Source organism: Microcaecilia unicolor, chromosome 7 (assembly GCF_901765095.1).
Source record: "Microcaecilia unicolor chromosome 7, aMicUni1.1, whole genome shotgun sequence".
NCBI classification, from domain to species: Eukaryota; Metazoa; Chordata; class Amphibia; order Gymnophiona; family Siphonopidae; genus Microcaecilia; species Microcaecilia unicolor.
Window position 1 is genome coordinate 93,854,731 of NC_044037.1, and position 21,017 is coordinate 93,875,747.

Genomic DNA, 21,017 nt, shown 5'->3' on the forward strand with positions numbered 1-21,017 from the left:
ATCACAACAATATAAAGTTGATAGTGTTTCTCAGTCAGAATAATATCTTTGAGTCAAACTGTTTGATTTATTAATAAATTGATATCACCTTTACATGTTGGACATTTTTTGTTGTTGTTGGACCTCAGTCTTTTTTATTGCTGTATTCATCAGTGAGGCTTTTGCTTTTCCTTGCTTTCCTTTCCTTTTGAAAACCATTCCAGAAGCTTTAAAAGGTGATAGGGTATTTCCTTAATAGAATGGTCTGTGACTTTTCAGATATTAATAAAACCATGCCCCTCCATGCCTCAGAGGGTGGTGGGTAAATTTTAAAAAAACAAAAACCAAATAACTTGGCCAAGATTGACCCATATAATGGATGTCTCTGTCCTTAAGTTAAGATTTAGTTAGATTAATATATATTATTTCTAAAGCAAAACATGATCATATACTAGGCTGGATTTAGGCTTCGGCAGGTGGACATTCAACAGTCCTATTTGCAATGGTGTATCCTTTGACAGGAATATGGACTCCTTATTACTAGCCTCCTTCAAAAGTATGAAAACAGGAAGCAAACAACTCTTCCTCAATGTTCTTGTACCCAGGTATGAAAAGTGGGAAGACCTCTTACCATATATAACTGTTGAGGTTGTGATAAGGAGGGTGCACTTGTCAGAGAATATACTGTATTCCAATTTGGGGGAGGGGGGCAGGGGTGGACTGCAGGGCCAAGCAATTCCTTCCAGCTCTTCTCTCCCCCCACTCATACCTTTCCTGGTAGGGAAACCCAAGCCCCATCAGCCAAAGAGGTTTGCTGGCTGAGCCCCCACTCATGCTGCCTCAGCAGTGAGTAAACCAGCGGAGTGCTTCAGAACTGAGCATGTGTGGAATGGCTGGAATCCATGGCTCAAGCACTCAGCCGGCTTCATCACTGCTGAGGCAGCACAGGCGGGGGCTTGGCCAGCAAATCTCTCAGGCTACCAAGGTTGGTTACCCCTCCCAGCCATTCATGTGGTGCTGCAATTTTGGAAGGGGCCTGAGCCCAAAGCTGAGGGCCCAGGCTCCCAAGGCCTCCCCATGGCTATGCCACTGGTATGCACTCATCATGTACTAATGCCACCCAAAGTCTTAAAAAAAAAATCATTTGGGTAGTGGAGATAGAAGTACATGGTGAATACATGATATCCTTAGTGAGAAAGTGTTGGAAGTAAAGAATGCCTTTGGAAATTCTGTATCCTCTATGAATATAACTTTAAAATCTTGTTAAAAGTATTGTAAGGGGAGTTCTACTTTGCCTCTATGCAGCTGCCTGTAGTATATTCAGAGTCAGTATAACCCCCTGTACCTAAATAGTATTTATTTATTTGCGACTAGGGGCCAGGACCAGAATCCTTTGGGAGGCTGTAAGCAACCTGCATAGTCTTTACTTTTTCCTCATTCCCTTAGAAATTCAGGCAACACTAGACCTGTGTTTTGAACCAACTGTTTACTGAAAGAAGCCTTTAAGCAAACAGTAAGAATGTGTCAGAAGCAGGCACAATAGCAAAGGCAACAAGTAGCAATGAAATATTTACAATGTCTCTGAGGCTATATTCTCCTAACTTCAAATCTCAGAGACAGTCCAACTCTCTAATAAGCAAGCCTACTACTGTAAGTAGGGGGGCAAAATCAGTACAGTTCACTATAGTTGTTATTGCTGCAATAAAATTAAGGCCTCTGAAACAGTTCTTAGAATATGGATCACTGAAATGTTCTAGGAGCCTTAGATGTCCTTTAACTTTAGAACAGGTGGAAAGATTCCCTTCAGCCCAGTATATGTTCCTGTACCACCAGTGGAAAGAAACAGTCCATGTTGCCTTGCTGGAAAAATACTCTTGTAGCTCAGTCTCTCCTTATTCCTTAAGTTATCAGAAGAGATATAGATGGTTCCTCGTTCCCTCAGGCACCCAACAGGGCAGATGGGAGACTTTCTGTCACTTGTATACTCCTGATCACTCCTTGACTCTCCTATACCAGCTAGCACTGTATAAAGTCTGTTGACTTCTGGGTCTATAAGGTTAAGGCTATTGGATTGAAGAGCTGTCCCTTTGTGTATGTGATCAGAGGCCAGAAATGCAAAGAAAAGCAAGACAGTTTATTCCCCTGTGAAATTGGATTTTATACTCAGGGGAGTGTCCCACCAATAATGTTCCCTCCCTCTATTTGTCACTTCAAGTTACTAGATCTTTTTTCCTTCTGGAAGAGCCTAGAAAGAGTTCTGCTGGGCAATTACTGATGTAAAGCATAATCATGTAGAGGGCCTCAGATGGAACAAAGATGTTGAGGAAGCAATTTTATTACTGATGTATTGAAAAAGGTAAAAATTGTACTGGTTCTAGTAGAAGCTATAGGAATCTATGCAGGCACCCATACTACAAGACTCTCAGCTGCTCTTCAGTAATATCAGCCTATTGTCCTACTTTGTTCAGTGTTGTGCTAAAGTTGTAGGATAAACTACAGCCTAATTCTTGCCCTTTTCACCTTTGCTCTCAAATTTTAAAAATTAGCAGAGAAACATGGCCATTGCCAATTGTACTGACAGTCTCCAATTACCTTTTTTTTTTTTTTTTGAAAGTAAATTAATAACGCAAGCAAATTCAGTGATTGGGAAAATTTCTAGAATGACAGGAGTAGTATTTAATTTATCCATAGAGAAGGTACAGAATAAGTCTCCTCATACTATTTTGTTGTCACCCACTTTCTGCTTTAGAGGAATCATTTATAAAGGCAGGAAAGTAAATCCAGTGTCCACGCTAACCCGGTGATAACTAGGCAGCGAGCAATGCTGCTCAATTACCCCTGGAGAAATATGTTTTCACTGTTTCCACTAGCGCCACAAATGGCATGCGCTGTGGGTGGAACTACCACTGGCACCAGTTGCTCCATGGCAACCTTTTAGTTAAAGGACCCCTTAGTTTGGCTTTGGGCACTACGAACCTGAGCAGGATTTGAACCAGTAACTTAGTGGTGAAAGGTACTAAAACTACTTTTCCACTCTACTGAGTCATCCCGTCCCCTTGCTTTCAGTTCTGTTGCCTCTCATGAGACCTACCATAAGGCTGATCTTTTCTTTGGACTTTTCTGTCTTTTGAAACTATAGACTTCCTTGGGTTCAACTGCAAGTGAAAATATATGTGACTAGTAAAAAAGGACAAAGACAGATTAAAAAAAATGTTTTTCTTACTGGTATAGAGATTTTACAGTCAGTAATGTGACAGGTGCTCCTCTTCTAGGAACTGTGATTCTTTGATCATTTCAGATACCTGGATTTAAAAAAGAAATGGCAGAATAATTACAGATCAGTTCACTTCTAGTATTATTTATTACCACAGGAGGAAATGCCTGGAGCCAGTCCCAATCATTACATATTGTGTTAAGAATTTTGAAGAACACTGGGCAGTTTTCCTCAAGTCACTGTGCTGAAGGAGAAAAAGTTATAAAAAAGCTAGAGTTACCGAAGCAAAAAAGAGCAGAAGCCTGGAACAGCCACACAGAGCCTACCTCCCTTTCTTTATTTACAAGAGAGAATCCCACCTACTTTGCCCAGCTCACTGATTGGCTGTCATTCAACGAAGAAAATAGTAAGGCCAAATCCTGTCTACAGGATCACTACCTGTAACATCAAGGCGATGCTCTCACCTCCAAGTGGAAAGAAATCAGAACTATAGCTACGTCCTCCGGTTGGAGATAGGCATGATCTACAGCTGTGTTTATTTTTAAACCTTAGCTCTTTTTTGATGTTTTCTTAAAAAAAAAACTTTAATATAAAAAACACTGTTCCCTGTATTAGAAATTAAACAAGCAAATCAGTAATCTAGGAAATCAAGAAGTTAAAAAAGTGAGTTAATTTTAAAATAACATTATTTTTCTGTTCTTTAAAACTAGAGAGAGAGAGATAAAATAGATAAAATCTGGGCACAGAAGAGTTTTTATATAACAGTAAATAGAATTAGGTACTAAAAGGGTAATTCTATAACTGGACACCAGCATTTTTATGCCCCTTATGTCCATAGAAACAAACACAAGGAACTAGGGGTGGACCAAAGACTTCCAGGAACCAATTGTGGGTATTTATATATCTATTAATCAGAGTAGGACCCGACACGGGATTGTGTTTTCTTGGGGCAACCACCTGCTACAAAGGTCACAAGCACCGTGAAACCCAATCAAGAGTATATGAACAAGGTGCTATGTACATAGCAATGTAATGTTTTATTGAGTCTTCACCAAATAAATCATTGGGAAGACTCCAAATCTCACTTCTGCCTAGATGGCGCCATTGCTCCACCAAAACATGGTCCTGTGTCAGGTCCAACTATGCGAGGTGCTTTGGTTAATAAATCTTTAGATACCCACATCTGGCTTCTAAAAGTCTTTGGTCCACCCCTACTTCCTTGTGTTTGTTGGACTACACGTAGGGGTTTCTTGTTTTTGTTTTCTTCATTGGACCTTATGTATATATTACAGAATTTAGCACTTATGCACAACTGTACATTTTACTCATGAAAGCACCAATGGGTGTTTTGGCACTCATCTGTAATGGTATAGCATAGTGTGTTAATGAAGGGGGTATACACATGGGCAGGGCTTACGTTACATGTGTAACGTACAGAATACTGTTAGTTACATGCATCCCTGCTGCATTCTGACTATAGTTATTTCAGGTCTATGGCTGGTATAGCTGTGGACATGTACCTGTAGGCATGCTGATACCTGGTTACACTATAATGGAATCTGGGCACCCAGATACTGCTATAGAATAGGGTCTCATCATGTGGCATCAGGGCACCTAAATGGAGGAGGAGTCTACTTATAGAATTGTCTCCTAAAGAAATTCAAACGAAAGTTTAATGACTTGAATGGTTCACTGTTGAAGACAGCATGCTAAGCTCAATGGACCTCTGATCCAACCCAGCATGTTAGTCCCTATATTCTTATCATCAAAATGCTAGGCGGTTTTGAATTTATGCCTGGACATACTATAAAAGATAGCTTAGTTTATTTGGCTGCAACCTAATTGGCTTTTAAGTTAGCTATCAGATCCTTTTGAAATCTTTCAAAGGCATGTATTACAAAACAGAAGTGCCTCCTGCTAATGTCTACAGTTGATGTAAGATTGTTAAATAAGCTTGCTAGTAACGGAAGGCATTATAGAGGGCAAAAGTGACAGAGGAAAGCAGAAGGCAATCTTGTGTAATGAAATAAAAATGGTCAAGATCTGGAAACATGAGTTAAACAGAGGAAATCTGAGTATTCTGCTTTATTATTATTAATCGCTTGAGATAACAAGATAAACTGCTTGTTTGGACTTTAGGACCCTGTGCCAGATCTTTGAATCCCATACTTTAATTTCTTTAGACAAATTTAAGTTTAACTTGGATGTATTTCCATTTTTTATTTTTTTCCAACCTCAAGGCATGTTGGTATAAGAAGACCCCAGATTTCCTCTGTTTAACTCATGTTTCCAGATCTTGACCATTTTCTCCTCTGTTTGTTGGGGCAGATTCTGGGTTTATGTAAACAGCTGTTGTACTTTGGTTGAGTTCTGAGGGAGTGGGGATGGGGATGAAGAGGGACGAGACTCTGATTCAAGGTCTAATTTATCTACTCAGTCAAAGGGCAGTTCTGTGAAGGGCACTCAATTTAATGAGGCCATGATGAATGACAGCATCAAAATGTGTGCATGTATTCTATAGAGGATGTGCTTGTGGGCACACTGTTTACATAACAGGCACATATATTAGAAAAAATGAAAGTGTCCATATAAAGCGGGGCATCCAGTGATCTGCACAAGCTGTTATATTTGTGCAAGTACGTGACTTGTGTGCTGACACTGCAGGTGAAGGGATACTGCCAAAACGGCTGCTATCATGAGGCTACTAAATTTCAAGGTTGCAGAAACCCTCCCCCAGGTCAGGCTGTTCCTAGAAAAAGAGCACAAGTTGTTCCCTGTGCCTGACAGGAGGAGAGACCAAATAAAGATGAGCAGGATCTGGGAAAGACTGCAAAGGTGATTTAACAGGCATGCTCCATGTGCTAGAGAGGTATGTCTCAACAGAGGGGCAGAGATGGGAAAAGAATACAGGATAGAATGTGTAAAAGAAATAGATGCATGGCATATTGAGGGTAGCCAGAGGGGTGGTCTGCCCCAGGTGCAGAAATAAGAAGGTGCTAACCCCCTTCTCACAACCTCCACGGATGCAGCATTTCTCTCTTCTGCCCCATCCCACGAGTCCACATCTCTGTCTTCCTCTCTCAAGCCTCTCCCCCTTCGTCTTGAAAAGGGAGAGGTGCTGGACTCATGAGTAGAGGGGAGGAGGGGAGGAGGGAAGGAAGGAAGGTCAGAGAGAGGTATTGGACCCAGGCAAGGAAGCAGAAGAAATGCTGGACAGAGAGATGCTAGACCCTGGGATTGGGGGAGAAGGACAGAGAGATGCCAGAGGGGAAATATGGCAACACCATCAAGGGGGGTGTAGAATAAGAGAGAGACATGCTAGATTGCAGGACATGGAAAGATGAGAGGGGGAGAGATGCTGGACCTGGAGGGGGGGGGGGGGGATAGAAGAAAAGAAAGACAAAGCACTTAGACTTACAAAGTTACATGGAGGGGCATTTTCGATATAACGTCTAAGCTGGACTTTGGACCTTTTGTGTTAAATGTCTCAAATCTGAATAGCAAATGTACATAAGTACATAAGTATTGCCATACTGGGACAGACCAAAGATCCATCAAGCCCAGCATCCTGTTTCCAAGAGTGGCCAATCCAGGTCACAAATACCTGGCAAGATCCCAAAAAAGTACAAAACATTTTACACTTCTTATCCCAGAAATAGTGGATTTTCCCCATCCAATTTAATAATGGTCTATGGACTTTTCCTTTAGGAAGCTGTCCAAACATTTTTAAAACTCTGCTAAGCTAACCGTCTTTACCACATTCTCTGGCAACAAATTCTAGAGTTTAACTACACGATGAGTGAAGAAACATTTTCTCCGATTTGTTTTAAATTTACTACTTTGTAGCCCCTAAGGAGCGAGATAAAGTACGCCACTTTGGCTCTATTAGACACAACGTCTCTCACTTGCAACTCAAAGACTATTTGACACTGATTCAATAACCCCTGAGAGGACTTCAGATTCCCATCAAAGCATGGAGGAGGGATGACACAAATCCCTGTTACCTGGGAGCAGCAGCAGGACCAGGATCTAACACAGGTGGAGGTGCTACAGCTGGAGATGCATCACAATTCTGGAGGTGGTCCATTCATTGAGACAAGTCTTGAACAGGCCCTGAAAAATGTTGAAACTGAAGGACCAGCTGCTGCAATAACTGTAAAGTGGGTGACTCTGTCAAACTCACGGCCTTCGCAAACTATCACTGTTGTGAGGCTAGGGGGTGAGCCCTTGGACCGTTTTCTAAGTCCCCCACCTGAAGGCCAGAGGTACAGTCCAACAGCAGACAAGACACAGGGGACTGGTGGAAGGGGTCATAGGACTGGGACAAGGAGCAGGCAGAGCTGGAGCTGGAATTGAAGACAAGTGACTTCGCTGGAACTGAGCAGGAACTGAAGACAAGTGGACTTGGCTGGAGCTCAGCAGGAGCTGAAGATAGTGGACTTGGCTGGAACTGAGCAGGTGGACTTGGCAACTCATGGCTAGACAACTGGCAGACATTGCAAAGGCAACAGAAGATGGGCTGACCACCTAAAATAGCAGGAGTGCCAACGTAATTGATGTACGTTGGAAAACCTCTGGACCCTAGAAAAGGCTTGTGGTGGTGCGCATCTAGGCGAGCAATCATTCAGAGGGCACCTCATGGAGAGAGGAATCCCAAGCACACACCAATGCTGCCTCGAGATGGAAGGCACAGAGGACCCGACCATACCCATGAGTGGCTGCATGACCTGCCTGCGGTCTCCGCCAACAGGTGAGTGGGTGATCAGAGCATGGTGTCAGCCACGACAGCCATAAAATAAATACTTTATCTAGAACAGGGAAAAGAAGAGGATGTGACTTCAGCAATGCAAAAGATAAATTTACTGCTCTAAAATAGCATTTGTCACGGGGTTGTAAACAGAGCCCTTAAGTATGGATATGCTAAATTTACAATCTCATTTCAAGTCTGATTTTATAAATTAATGATATGTAGAAAGTAGGTACAGTAAAAGGTCTAAATTAAAGGGAGAGTGAGCCATTTATCATGTGCTTGTAACCTCTCTAAAGTGTAAGAGCAGATTAATATTAGTTACCAGTGCCAGCCTTACAGGATCTGCCTCTGCTCTGGGCGTAATGAATGAGAGGCAGCCACTGCTGCTGCTGCTGCAAGCTTGGCCCTGGCAAAAGAAAGGTCACATTTACTGTTCTCAACTCAGGCAAAGAAAAAAGAAGTGAAACTGGAAAGATATAGGGAGGGAGTGTTCTGTCCTCCGACAGCCTCGCACTAGTTTATAACGTGATCCTAAAATGTGTGTAATGCCTTTACTGTTATTCTCAGTCCCAAGGACTATCATTGCTGCAGTTTCCCCACTGGAAAAATACATGAGCAATGCACTGTGGGTAATGTAGTTCACAGGCAGTGCAACCACACTTGTTTGGCTGTGTAAGAACTGCTATCACTGGTTGTGAGGCTGCTCAGACCTTCTCTCTCTCCCTCTCTCTCTGCCAAGCTTGGCTCTTTTGTCTTCCTGCTCAGTCTTACTATTCTGTCCACAGAGGTCAGCCAGGTATGACCTTTCCCTCCTATCTCTAGGACTACCCCTTGCTATCCGATAGCAGGCTCTGTCCCCATTGGTCTCTATCTGCTCCTCCCTGTGTGAAGCCCCACCACTTCCTGGTCCTTTCAGCCACGAGGGGCTCCTTCCTCCATTACAGCCAGGGACATGGAGTTAACACCATCTCGCTCCAGACAGCTCTGTCCGGCTCAAACTCCCTGTAACGAACCTGGATTTTTTACCCTGTAAATATCTTCTTCCAAATGAGATATTGCACATTGCAGTCACCCAGCTTTGGACTATTTCTACCTGTTCAACTACTTTCCCCTCCCCCTGCAATACAACTACCTCTCTTCAGATCTCCACCTCCCACAGCCTCCAGATTAAGAAGTCTCTGTATCCTGAACATCTATCTGTGAGTAAATTATCTGTGATTTATTCAATAAAAGAGACTTTATAAAATAATAGAGACTTCAGGTGATTGCTGCGCCAGGGTTATGCTCCATGATATTGGGGCTACTTATTACCAAGCCCCGAGAGTCATGACAGGGAGTGGCTGAAGAAAAGAAGGTAAAGAGGTGGGGGCTGTGCTGAAGAAGGGAAGGATAGAAAAGAAAGGCAAAAACTGAATACTAAATATAACAAAATAGGTTATGAATACAAAAAAAAAAAAGGATATGACTGTGAAAAAAAAAAAAAGGTTAAAGATGAAAAATATATTGGGGAAACAATTTTCCTGATCATCTATAAAGTGATACCTTGGTTTTCGTCGATAATCCGTCCGAAAACAATCGGCGAAATCCGAAACCAACGAAAACCGAGGCAATAAGAAAGTAATATATAATGAATACAAAAGACTAATGTAAAGAATAAAGGAACATTTATTTAACATGGCATTTACTTCCAAAAGAGGCCAGTTTCATCACAGTTGAAGACTTGTTGGGGGATGAATCCTTCAGCATATTATTGTTTAGAAGGGGAATCCCCCACCATAAGGACTGTAGGTATCAAGGCACTATCTGGGGTCACTTGCCTTCTTGGTCTTTTGGCACTAGGACCAGCTTCAGAGTCAGTGGACCTATGTTGCACAAGAAAGCTGTCCAAAGAGGTCTGTTTCTGCCGTCTCTTTAAGATTTGCCTAAAATGGGGCAAGACATTATCATTTAACAAGTTGCAGACACGACCTGCAACAGCTTTGTCTGGGTGATTTTTCTCCACAAACCCCTGTACTTTACTCCACATGGAGAAGATGTCCTTAATCTCTGAGGAAGGCACATTCTCCCTTGTCTCTTCCTCCTCATCTGAAACAACTTCTTCATCTGCCGTTTGTTGCACTTCTAGGTGAAGGTCTTGCAGCTCTTCAGTGGTGAGTTCTTCACTGTGGTCATTCACCAACTCTTCCACATCCTCACCACTCACCTCCAAACCCATGGACTTCCCCAAATAAACAATTGACTGCACCACATGTGTAGGGTCATCAGGTGCAGGCTCAAAACCCTTCTAAATCTCTGTCATACACACATCCTGGCCATAATTTCTTCCAGCCACAGTTCATTGTCCTGGATGTCACTCCCTGCCAAGCCTTATCTATGAGGCTGATGCAGTTGAGAATGTTGAAATGGTTTTCCAGAACTCTCTTAAGGACAATTCCGTATCTGATGTCACCTCAAAGCACCTTTGAAACATTGCTTTTGTGTATAGTTTCTTGAAATTGGAAATGACATTCTGGTTCATGGGCTGGATGAGTGGTGTGGTATTAGGGGGCAAGAACTTCACTGTGATAAAACTGAACTCCTCCAACAATGCGTCTTCCAAACCTAGAGGATGTGCAGGAGCATTGTCCATTAACAGGAGGCACTTAAGAGGCAACTGATTATCCTGGAGGTATTTTTTCACACTAGGGCCAAACACTTCATTCATCCAATCAATGAAAATTGGCCTCGTGACCCATGCTTTCTTGTTTGCCCTCCACATCACACACAATTTACTTTTGATCACGTTGTTTTTGCTAAACATTCTGGAAGTTTCTGAATGGTACACCAGTAAGGGCTTCACTTTACAATCACAACTAGCATTACCACACAACAAAAGAGTTAGCGTATCTTTCATAGGCTTATGTCCTGGCAGTGCCTTTTCCTCCTGTGTAATGAACGTCCTCTTTGGCATTTTCTTCCAAAAAAGGCATTTCATCACAGTTGAAGACTTGTTGGGGGATGAATCCTTCAGCCTCTATGTAATCTTTGAATTCAGACACAAATTTTTTGGCCCCAGACTTGTCCGAACTTGCACCTTCGCCGTGCCTAGTGACACTGTGTATGTCAGTGCGCCTTTTGAATTTTTCGAACCAGCCTCTGCTGGCCTTGAAATCACTAAGTAAACTAGCACTCATACCAGGCATTTTCTTAATGACATCGGCATACAACAATCTGGCCTTTTCACATATGATGGCCTCAGAAACAGAATCGCCATGTAACTGATCCAAATTAACAATAACTGTTCCACATCTTCAATTGTTTACAATATCTGTTTTGTTAGCATATTCACACCTTTCGCTACATTAGCCTCCTTTATTGCCACCTTTTTTGCCACAATGGAACTTATCGTGGATGGCAACTTCCCGTACATGTGGCCGATTTCGGCGATCTTAATGCCGTTCTCGTATTTTTCAATGATTTCCTTCTTCAACTCGATCGTGTTCCTGGCCTTCTTCTTCGAAGGGCTGCTGGCTGTGGAAACTTTTTTTGGACCCATGATGGAGCTAGGGGTGATGTTCACACTAAAAGAAACAATGCCACAGGAGAATGCCATAGGAGAACGCCATAGGGGAATGCCACAGGAGAATGCAAAATAAGCAGCGTGGGTTCGCCAACAAAATCTGAGGCGATGGAAGAAAACCGAGACAAATTTTTTGATGAAAAAAAAAAAAACGACGAAAACCGAAAACGACGATAACCGAAGTCAACGAAAACTGAGGTTTTACTGTACCATATCTGCAAGCTCAGCAACCGGGAGGGGTGAAGACCGAATAACTAAGCTCTAGGGCAAATATGTGCAGCTTTATGGTTGGGATGATGAATCAAGTTTTGCAAGAACAAGTACAGTAGATGTTTTAATAGATAAGGGGGCACCAGCAGATTTGAGAACTGTTAGTACACGTGAAGGGGCATAATCGAACGTGGTGCCCAAGTTTTCCTGAGGGCGTCCTCGCAGGACATCCCCGTGAAGGGGCAGGGAAACCCGTATTATTGAAACAAGATGGGCAGCCATCTTTTGTTTCGATAATATGGTCAGGGATGCCCAAATCTCCACATTTAGATCGCCCTTAGAGATGGTTGTCCCTAGAGATGGTCGTCCCCGATTTTCGGAGATAATGGAAACCGAGGACGCCCATCTCAGAAATGACCAAATGCAAGCCCTTTGGTCATGGGAGGAGCCAGCATTCGTAGTACACTGGTCCCCCTCACATGCCAGGACACCAACCGGGCACCCTAGGAGGCACTGCAGTGGACTTCATAAAAACCTCCCAGGTGCATAGCTCCCTTACCTTGTGTGCTGAGCCCCCCAAAACCCACTCCCCACAACTGTACACCACTATCATAGCCCTTAGGGATGAAGAGGGGCACCTAGATATGGGTACAGTGGGTTTCTGGTGGGATTCGGAGGGCTCACATTTACCACCACAAATTTAACAGGTAGGGGAGGATGGTCCTGGGTCCGCCTGCCTGAAGTGCACTGCAGTACCCACTAAAACTGCTCCAGGGACCTGCATTCTGCTGTCATGGAGCTGGGTATGATATTTGAGGCTGGCATAGAGGCTGGAAAAATATTTAAACATTTTCTTTAGGGTGGGAGGGGGTTAGTGACCACTGGGGGAGTAGGGGGAGGTCATCCCCGATTCCCTCCGGTGGTCATCTGGTCATTTAGGGCATATTTTTGTGGCTTGGTCGTAAAAAAAGGACAAGTAAAATCGGCCAAGTGTTCGTCAGGGACACCCTTCTTTTTTCCATTATCGGCCGAGGACGCCCATGTGTTAAGCATGCCCCAGTCGCGCCTTCGCTACGTTTCCGACATGCCTCTGGGAACTTTGGTCATGCCCACGACGGAAAGCAGTTGAGGGCACCCAAAATTGGCTTTCGATTATGCCGATTTGGGTGACACTGTGAGAAGGATGCCCATCTCCCAATTTGTGTTGAAAGATGGGCACCCTTCTCTTTCATAAATGAGCCCAACAGCTAGCTAAAAGTATAAAAGGAATGCTTTGTTACTGCAAAAACAGGAACTTTACTAGCACTGAGAAGCGACTTGCTTCAGGGCTGGTCTAGTTCCTCTCACAGGAAGAAAGAGACTCTTTTTGCATATACTATATACTATAATTGTAGTTGGCAAATTAGCAATAAGATGTCTATTCCTATATGTACAATAAATTTGCTTCTGAGATAAATTCACAATTGGCTAATTGTGTATCTGTTCATGTCAACTTCAGGATCAGGTAAGAAACAAATCTGTTTATCTGGGGAACAAGACCCCTGAAGGTTTAGCTCTGCATCTTGCAGCCTGTCTGATAAAAAGTGCAGGTATAGAGTTAAACATTAGGAAAAGTCTGAAGACCTTCTTTTTCTCTGATATTGACAATGACTAATGTTGGTCTGTCCATACTGTGATATTAATTTTGGTTCTGTCTATACTTGTAATTCCATCTGTTTATGGAAGTTTCTTATAATGAAAGCTGCAATGAATTATATCGGAAGATATTGCGGCATATAAGACATTCATAGTATAGTAAAGTATAGTAAAAATTAGTGTTTCATTGTTTGCTGATAACAGTAAGCACTCGTTTAAAAGTGTGCACTATTTGCAAGAAGGGCACCCGTTGTGCAGGTACAAACCACTGTATATGCATGAATAGTGTACACTCTTTCAGAAAGAGTGCACTCTTTTTGCACAAAGTGCACCCTCTTTCAAAAGAGTGTGAACTCAATGAATTTGCTCCCAAGATGGAAAATGGCCAAATTAAAATTAAAATAAATATTCCCGGAAATGAGATGGGAAATGATATGAAACAAATATTATCTGGCTGTCCACCATTGCTTTAATGCCATATTTAATCTCATGGAGCCATTCATGAATTACTTCTATTGAGTCCTTCGACAGCTCAGTTCCCATCATGGTCTGCACCTGTAGCTTGCTATCCACTTCCTCTCTGCATATGGCCTGATCTGCCATATTGCTGTAAATTCTCCCCTGTACTACCACTGTGTATGAATGCACTGTTTGGATTCCATTACATTTGGATCTGGAGAGATTCCCAATTTCCGCTACTGAATACCACTGGGATATCCTCAAATAGTTCACCAGGGGGATAGAGCAAATTGGCTTGTGGCCATTCTGGCCTGTGATATCATCTCCTCCTGCTGCAGTATACTTTCATTATTTTTCTCCCTTACTTCTCATTATCACATGTCCAACCTCTTTTCTTCCTCCTCCAGTTTCTCTTGCAGTCTTCTCTCATTCTCATTTCTCTTTCTGTATCCATTTTCTTCCCATACATTTGCTGATGTTTTTTCTTCAATCTCGCTTTTCCATCTTCCCTCTAGTGATTTCTACCAGAGCTCTTTCTTCACTCTGTCTTATGTGCTCTCTCTCTCTCTCTCTCTCTCTCTCTCTCTCTCTTAGGCCTTTTACCCTTATTTAGCTTTTCTATTCTTACACCCTCTGCAATCTTTCCCCTACTCATTTCCCCTGATATTTTTCTTTTCACCTCTTCTTCCTGATTATCATCACATTTTCCTTTTCCTCTAGGACAATCTCTTTCTTTTTTATTATGCTATCCCCATACAGTCTATCCTCACTCTTCCACATTATCTTGTCCCCCTCCAACCATTTCACCTGTGCTCTGCCCCTGCATTCTCTCCACTCTTCTTGCAGATGCTATTCCTCTCTTTTCTTCTTTGTGCAGGTGACTCCCTCCCCTTCCCCCATCCATTCCACCCTTTTTTTTTTGCAGGACACTTTCTCAACCCTTTTATCCCCCAGGAAGTTTGAATCCTGGTGCTTTGCCTTCTCTTTCCCACCATCTTAATCACTAGTCATTTCCTCCTTTTCCCCTGCTCTGGCTAAATCCTCAGTCATCTCTCTTATTCACATGTCACATTTTCACATTTCATCTTTATTTAATATACCACAAATAAAACCATATTTAAGTATTTTACATCAAAGTAAAATAATAGTTGAGGAAAGGAGGATCACATAGGGACATCTAGATTACATAGATAAATATAATACCAAAAAGGAATGATAGAAGGGGTATCAATACTCCACAACACACAAGGAAGGGAGCTTGTGTTGGAAAAATAGACATAGACATAAGTGGATTTTCTTCAATTCACTTCAGCTTCTCCCTCCCCCAATCCCACATCCTTTTCCTCCTTTCCCCAAGCCTTATTTGCCTTCTGCATTTCTTTCTTTTCTGGTCCTCCCATTTTCTGGCAAACACAAGGAAGAATGGACTCTATCTTTTAAGTTTCTGTAGACCTCATGGTTCCCTCTCCATATTTACAGTCATTCCATGGGATTCATGGCTCCATCTCCCCAAACACCTTTTTCCTGGTAGATCTCATAGTTTCATATTCCCATCCTGTCTGAAGATCTCAAAGCTTCTTTCCCATTTTAGATATGAGAGGTCTACCTCCCCAGTCCCTGTAGATCTCACAACTCCCCCTGATGTTGTTTTCCATCTACCCTCCTTTAACCTGTCTCAACCCACTCTCCATGTCTGTGATCTAGCACTCAGAAAACCCACTTTTTCCTTGTGGTATGCAGCTCCTCAATCTTCCTTTTTATCAGTAGTATAGTTCTTACAGAAAACACAAGAGGATATTTAATACTGCATGTCATGTTGCCCTTGGGTTGCTTTTCTTGCATCCCTGTCAGATCATCTCCTCAAATAAGTCCACCTCACCTCATCTACCCACCAACATCAACTTATATTACTATTTCAACTGTTGATCCTGCTTCAGTGTGCGGACTCCATGGAAGTTAGCTGGTCCCAGTCCCTGCTATTGGTGTTCCAAATCTCTCTCTCTCTCTCTCTTCCCTTCCCTCCCTCCCTCCCTCTGTCTCTCTCTCCCTTAGAGAATGACACGGGGACAGGGACCTGCAGTAACCATGGGGATGGGGACGGGGATAGATCCCATGGCGATCGAGCGGAGATGGGGATAGAGCCCATGAGGACAAGGACAAACTTTGACCTTATGTCACTGTCTACTTTGAAGCCTGTTAATGAACTAGACTGTTATTTATGTTTGAGTGATGCAGATGATGATATTTTGATCTTTTGGAAAAACAAGCAAACATGCTGGCTACAACTAGCAAAATTTGCATTGGGATCCTGTACATTCCTACTTCCAGCACATCTTCTAAGAAGATATCTTCTATTGCGGGAAGGACTGTGGAAGACAGGAGAGCTAGGCTGAATCTTGAGATTGTTGATGACTTATTCATCCACAGATTAAAAGATCATAACAGTGCTTCATAGGGCATATTTCTCCCCCTCCATGACATACAGAACAGGTTGTATTTTGCACCCCTGGACATTTTAACAGGGTGGATTAGGATTCCTTGGGGTAGTAGAAGTCAGCTATTGTTGGGGTTGGAAGGGTAGAGGGTGGTGGTGGTGGGAAGGTTTGTATAGCTGCTTGATTTTATTATTGTTTTCTATTTGTAATTTATTCACAACAGTTGCACAGCATATTGTTCCTTTTTATACTTTAATAAAAAGATTTAAATGTAAAATCATAAATGTTTGAGGCTTCTGAAGATGAGAACAGAGCCCATGGGGATGGGACGGGGACAGAACCTATGGGGATGGGATGGAGATACAGACAGGTCCTGCGGGGACAGGACGGGGATGGAGACAGAACCTGTGGGGACAGGGTGGGGATGGAGACAGAACCCACGGGGACGGGTACAAATTTTGTCCACGTGTCATTCTCTACTCTCCCTCTCTCTCTCTCTGCCAGTGATGCAGGTTTCTCCTTGTTAACCCTCTGGCAACTTTGTGTCTCCTCCACAGAGGAGGTTGCCATTATTTTAACCAATGAGGAGTCATATGGTGCAAGAAGCAAATGGCATTAAAGGTGCTGGGTGAGATAAAGGGAAATCTTGGGCAGGAGCAGCTGCACTGCAAAGTTCCAGAAGAAGAGATTTGAGTACTGTGATCCACATTCAAAGCATTGCCCTTGTCCTACCCATTTTCTGTCCATCAATATAATCCCCCCTGTATCCAATCCCCCTCAATGCCCTACTCGGGGTGCCACCTTTCCAAATATAGAAAAATACCACATGCTTCTCCACCATTTCTCTCACTCCTCTAAAGTGAGAACACACCTCACCAATATTTCTTGACCTTAAATCTTTCATTTTCACAGCATTATTGTTTTGAAAAGAAGAGGAATAAGGGGAATAAGAGATGCTCATTAAAAGCTGAAGTGAATGTACTTGAGCCAGGATGATAAAAGAGTCTGTATCAGATTGCAGAAGTCAAGAGATTGCAATGGGGAAAAACTGTCATCAAGAGGAACAAGATAATTTTCAACATGTATATAGGAATCACCCCAATAATGAGATTTGATGAGGAAGAAGCAAGTAATAGAAATAATCTGATGATTGGGGAATCCATATCTGGGGAGGGCCTGGCTTGAAGCCCACTATTTTAGCACTGCTGTGGATGTGATATTCGTGACTGCAGCAATGCAAAAAATAAATTTACTGTGCTAAAATAGCATTTGTCATGGGTTTGTAAATAGAGCCCTTAAGTATAGATATGCTAAATTTATATGCTAAAATCTCATTTTAAGTTTGATTATATAAATTAATAATATGTGGAGAGTAGGTTCAGTAAAAGGTCTAAATTAAAGGGAGAGTGAGTCATTTATCATGTGATTGTAACTTCCCTAAAGTGTAAGAGCAGATTAGTAGTACAAGATCAGCTTCTGGTCTGGGCCTAGTGAATGAGAGGCAGTCACTGCTACTGCAAACTTGGCTCTGGCAAAAGAAAGGTCACATTTACTGTTCTCAACTCAGGCAAAAAAAAAAAAGAAGTGAAACTGGAAAGATATATATGGAGAGAGTGGGCAGAGAGGCTGAAGAAAATAGTAGGTAAAGAGGTGGGTTGTGTTGAAAAAGGGAAGGATAGAAAAGAAAGGCTAAAACTGTGTACCAAAAGTTTAAAGTGGAAAAAAATATATTTGGGAAACAGTATTCTTAGAGGGGCATAATCCAAAGGGACGTCCAAGTTTTCATGAGGAAGTCCTTGCAGAACGTCCCTGACCAGGGACGGGGAAACCCGTATTTTCAAAACAAGATGGACATCCATCTTTTGTTTCGATAATACGGTCAGGGACGTCCAAATGTGGTCTTCCTTAGATTTGGTCATCCCTAGACTTGGTCGTTTCTGATTTTCGGCGATAGTGGAAACCAAGGATGTCCATCTCAGAAACGACCAAATCCATTTGGTTGTGGGAGAAGCCAGCATTCGTAGTGCACTGGTCCCCCTGCCATGCCAGGACACCAACCGGGCACCCTAGGGGGCACTGCAGTGGACTTCAGAAATTGCTCCCAGGTACATAGCTCCCTTACAGTGTGTGCTAAGCCCCCCCAACCCCACTACCCCCAACTATACACCACTACCATAGCCGTTATGGGTGAAGGGGGCACCTAGATGTGGGTACAGTGGGTTTGTGGTGGGTTTTGGAGGGCTCGCTGTTTCCTCCACAAATGTAACAGTAGGGGGGTGGGGCTCGGTCCACCTGCCTGAAGTGCACTGCAGCACCCGTGCTCCAGGGCCCTGCATACTGCTGTGATGGACCTGAGTATTACATCTGAGGCTGGAATAGAGTTCTTTTTTGAGGGTGGGAGGGGTTAGTTACCACTGGCAGAGTAAGGGGAGGTCATTCCTGATTCCCTTCGGTGGTCATCTGGTCATTTCGGGCACCTTTTTGTGGCTTGGTCGTAAGAAAACACGACCAGGTAAAGTCGTCCAAGTGTTCATCAGGGACGTCCTTTTTTTTTCCATTATGGGTCGAGGACATCCAAGTGTTAGGCATGCCCAAGTCCCACCTTCGCTACGCCTCTGACACGCCCCTGTGAACTTTGGCCGCCCCTGCGACGGAAAGCAATTGGGGACATCCAAAATTGCCTTTCAATTATACCGATTTGGACATTTCTGTGAGAAGGACGCCCATCTTCTGATTTGTGTCGAAAGATGGGCGTCCTTCTCTTTCGAAAATAAGCCTGCTGGTCATTTATATTACTCACCAGGGAGCGTATATGGCCTTTTCATAGGAAGTACTTCTAAGATTTTACATCTGTGTTCCCCAAAGTAAATTTGGTAGGGATCACTGTTAAGACATGTTTCCTACAGGGATTTGAGCACAGCTTTTACTCTATTTAAATGACTGTTCCTTTGCTGTAGAAGACCGTGTCATTTAAATATGCCACAGCATATTCATAATGTGTAACCAGATCCAGGTAGGAATATTTTTTTTACAGATATTTATACTAGAAATCATTCATGAAAGATTACCATTTTGATTGAGTTTTAGAATCTGCTTTCTAGTTGCTCTGGATAATTGCCTGGACCAGGTAGCTACCAGGGAAATCCATTGCTATAATTCCCCATCTGTTCTTTTTATTCTCTAAGTGCTCCAGAAAATTGTACAGTTTATAGTTTATTTCACGAGCTACTGAATAGGGATATGCTCCTAAACTGCATCCTGAAGTAAAGGTCAGATACATGTTATTAGCTTTACTAGTCTGAGCTTCAGTTAAGTTTCTTTTAACACTTAACCATTTGTGACCTATATCAAATATTGTTGGTACATATGCATGATCAGTTACTATTAAGCTCTTATAAGGGATTCCTATCACAGGACCATCAAAATCTTGCAGTATGATGATCTTTCCTCTGACTTGGCCAAGGGTTGGTATAGCAGGAGCCTTCCAAAACCAAGACAATCCAGCACCTCGGATATAACAGATCACTAGTTGGGGAAACTGTTCCGCTTTTCCAAAAATGCTATATACTTCGCATACACGTATGAGAATGACTTCCTTTGAATGGTGTCTCAAGAAATTAATTGTGTCTGTCAAAACACCATTGAAAAAGTGACTGTGTGTTGTATCAGGAAAGACAGATAGTTTCTTATGACAACATTGCAAAGTTATATCAACAAATCGTATCCCAGCTTCATACTGGGATGTGAGATTCCAACTTTGACGCTGATTAATATCCCCACCATCCAGCCACGTGGACTTGCTTGTACCAGGAATGGACAGATCACAGAGGGATTTTCCATCTGGGACTAAAGACATCCAGTCTGGGTTTTTAATTGCAGGATTATTTGTAGCATCATATTCTTTTCTTTGGATATTTCCCATAATGACTTGAAGATGAGTACCACTACCTGTAAAATACATTAAATCACAATTTAATCAGGCTCTTTCCTTTTTATCCCCACTGTATCCTCAACTCACTATTGCTTTGGTTCCTTTTAAATTGCATGAAAATAAAGGTTAAAGACCAAAACAAAATAGGCTATGATACCTTTTCATTAGACTGACTTAAAACATTCTGGGAAAGAACTCTTAATGATTTAAGCCTGTGGAATAGTGTTTTTATATACCCAAGTAGGAACTTTAAAAATAGCTGTGGGGTACCCACATTTACTTTAGTGAAGTGTTAAAGCTGTAATAAAAAAAAAAAACAGGGGCTGGTATTCAGCTGGTGGTGCTCAGTGTTTTGCTGACCGCCACTGGCAATGTGCCTGGAAATTCAATACCAGAGCCTGATTTTCCGGGGTTATGGAGCCAGCTACACTACAGCTGGTTAAGTGTGAGATTGAGTACTAAACCAACTATAGTGCTGTGGTGACTTTGGATGGTTAATTGCTGAATATCTGCACTTAACTGGCCAAGTGTTGACTTCACCCCTGGAATGCACCTAAGATAGTCATTTTCAGCAGCATTAACTCATTAAGGGGTATGTTTACTAAGGAGCGTTAGTGTTCTTAATGCACCTATAAAGTTAAGATGCATTAAACGCTAATGCGCCAATACATTCCTATAGGCATGTTAATGTTTGATGCACGTTTATTGCATTTTAAAAACACTAACGCGCCTATAGTGTACCTTTGTAAACACAGGTGTAAGTGCAGTTGAAAATGACTGGTTAGCCCAGAATAAGCGATTTAACTAGCTAGGAGCTGTTTCTCACCTGTTACATCACTTTTCAT

The 21,017-nt window shown here is 42.4% G+C and overlaps 1 protein-coding gene across 1 annotated transcript; it reads right to left on the bottom strand.

Annotated features, from left to right (window-relative positions):
• Positions 1–19,338: 19,338 nt before the first annotated feature.
• Positions 19,339–20,163, bottom strand: LOC115473826 (1-phosphatidylinositol phosphodiesterase-like). Its single transcript, XM_030208945.1, has one exon. It carries the CDS (start codon positions 20,161–20,163, stop codon positions 19,339–19,341), a length of 825 nt encoding a protein of 274 aa, XP_030064805.1.
• Between the last annotated feature and the right edge of the window lie 854 nt (positions 20,164–21,017).

What these genes read in the sequence shown, in the direction of transcription:
- LOC115473826 (XM_030208945.1), bottom strand. Translation starts at nt 20,163, where the DNA reads ATGGGAAATATCCAAAGAAAAGAATATGATGCTACAAATAATCCTGCA.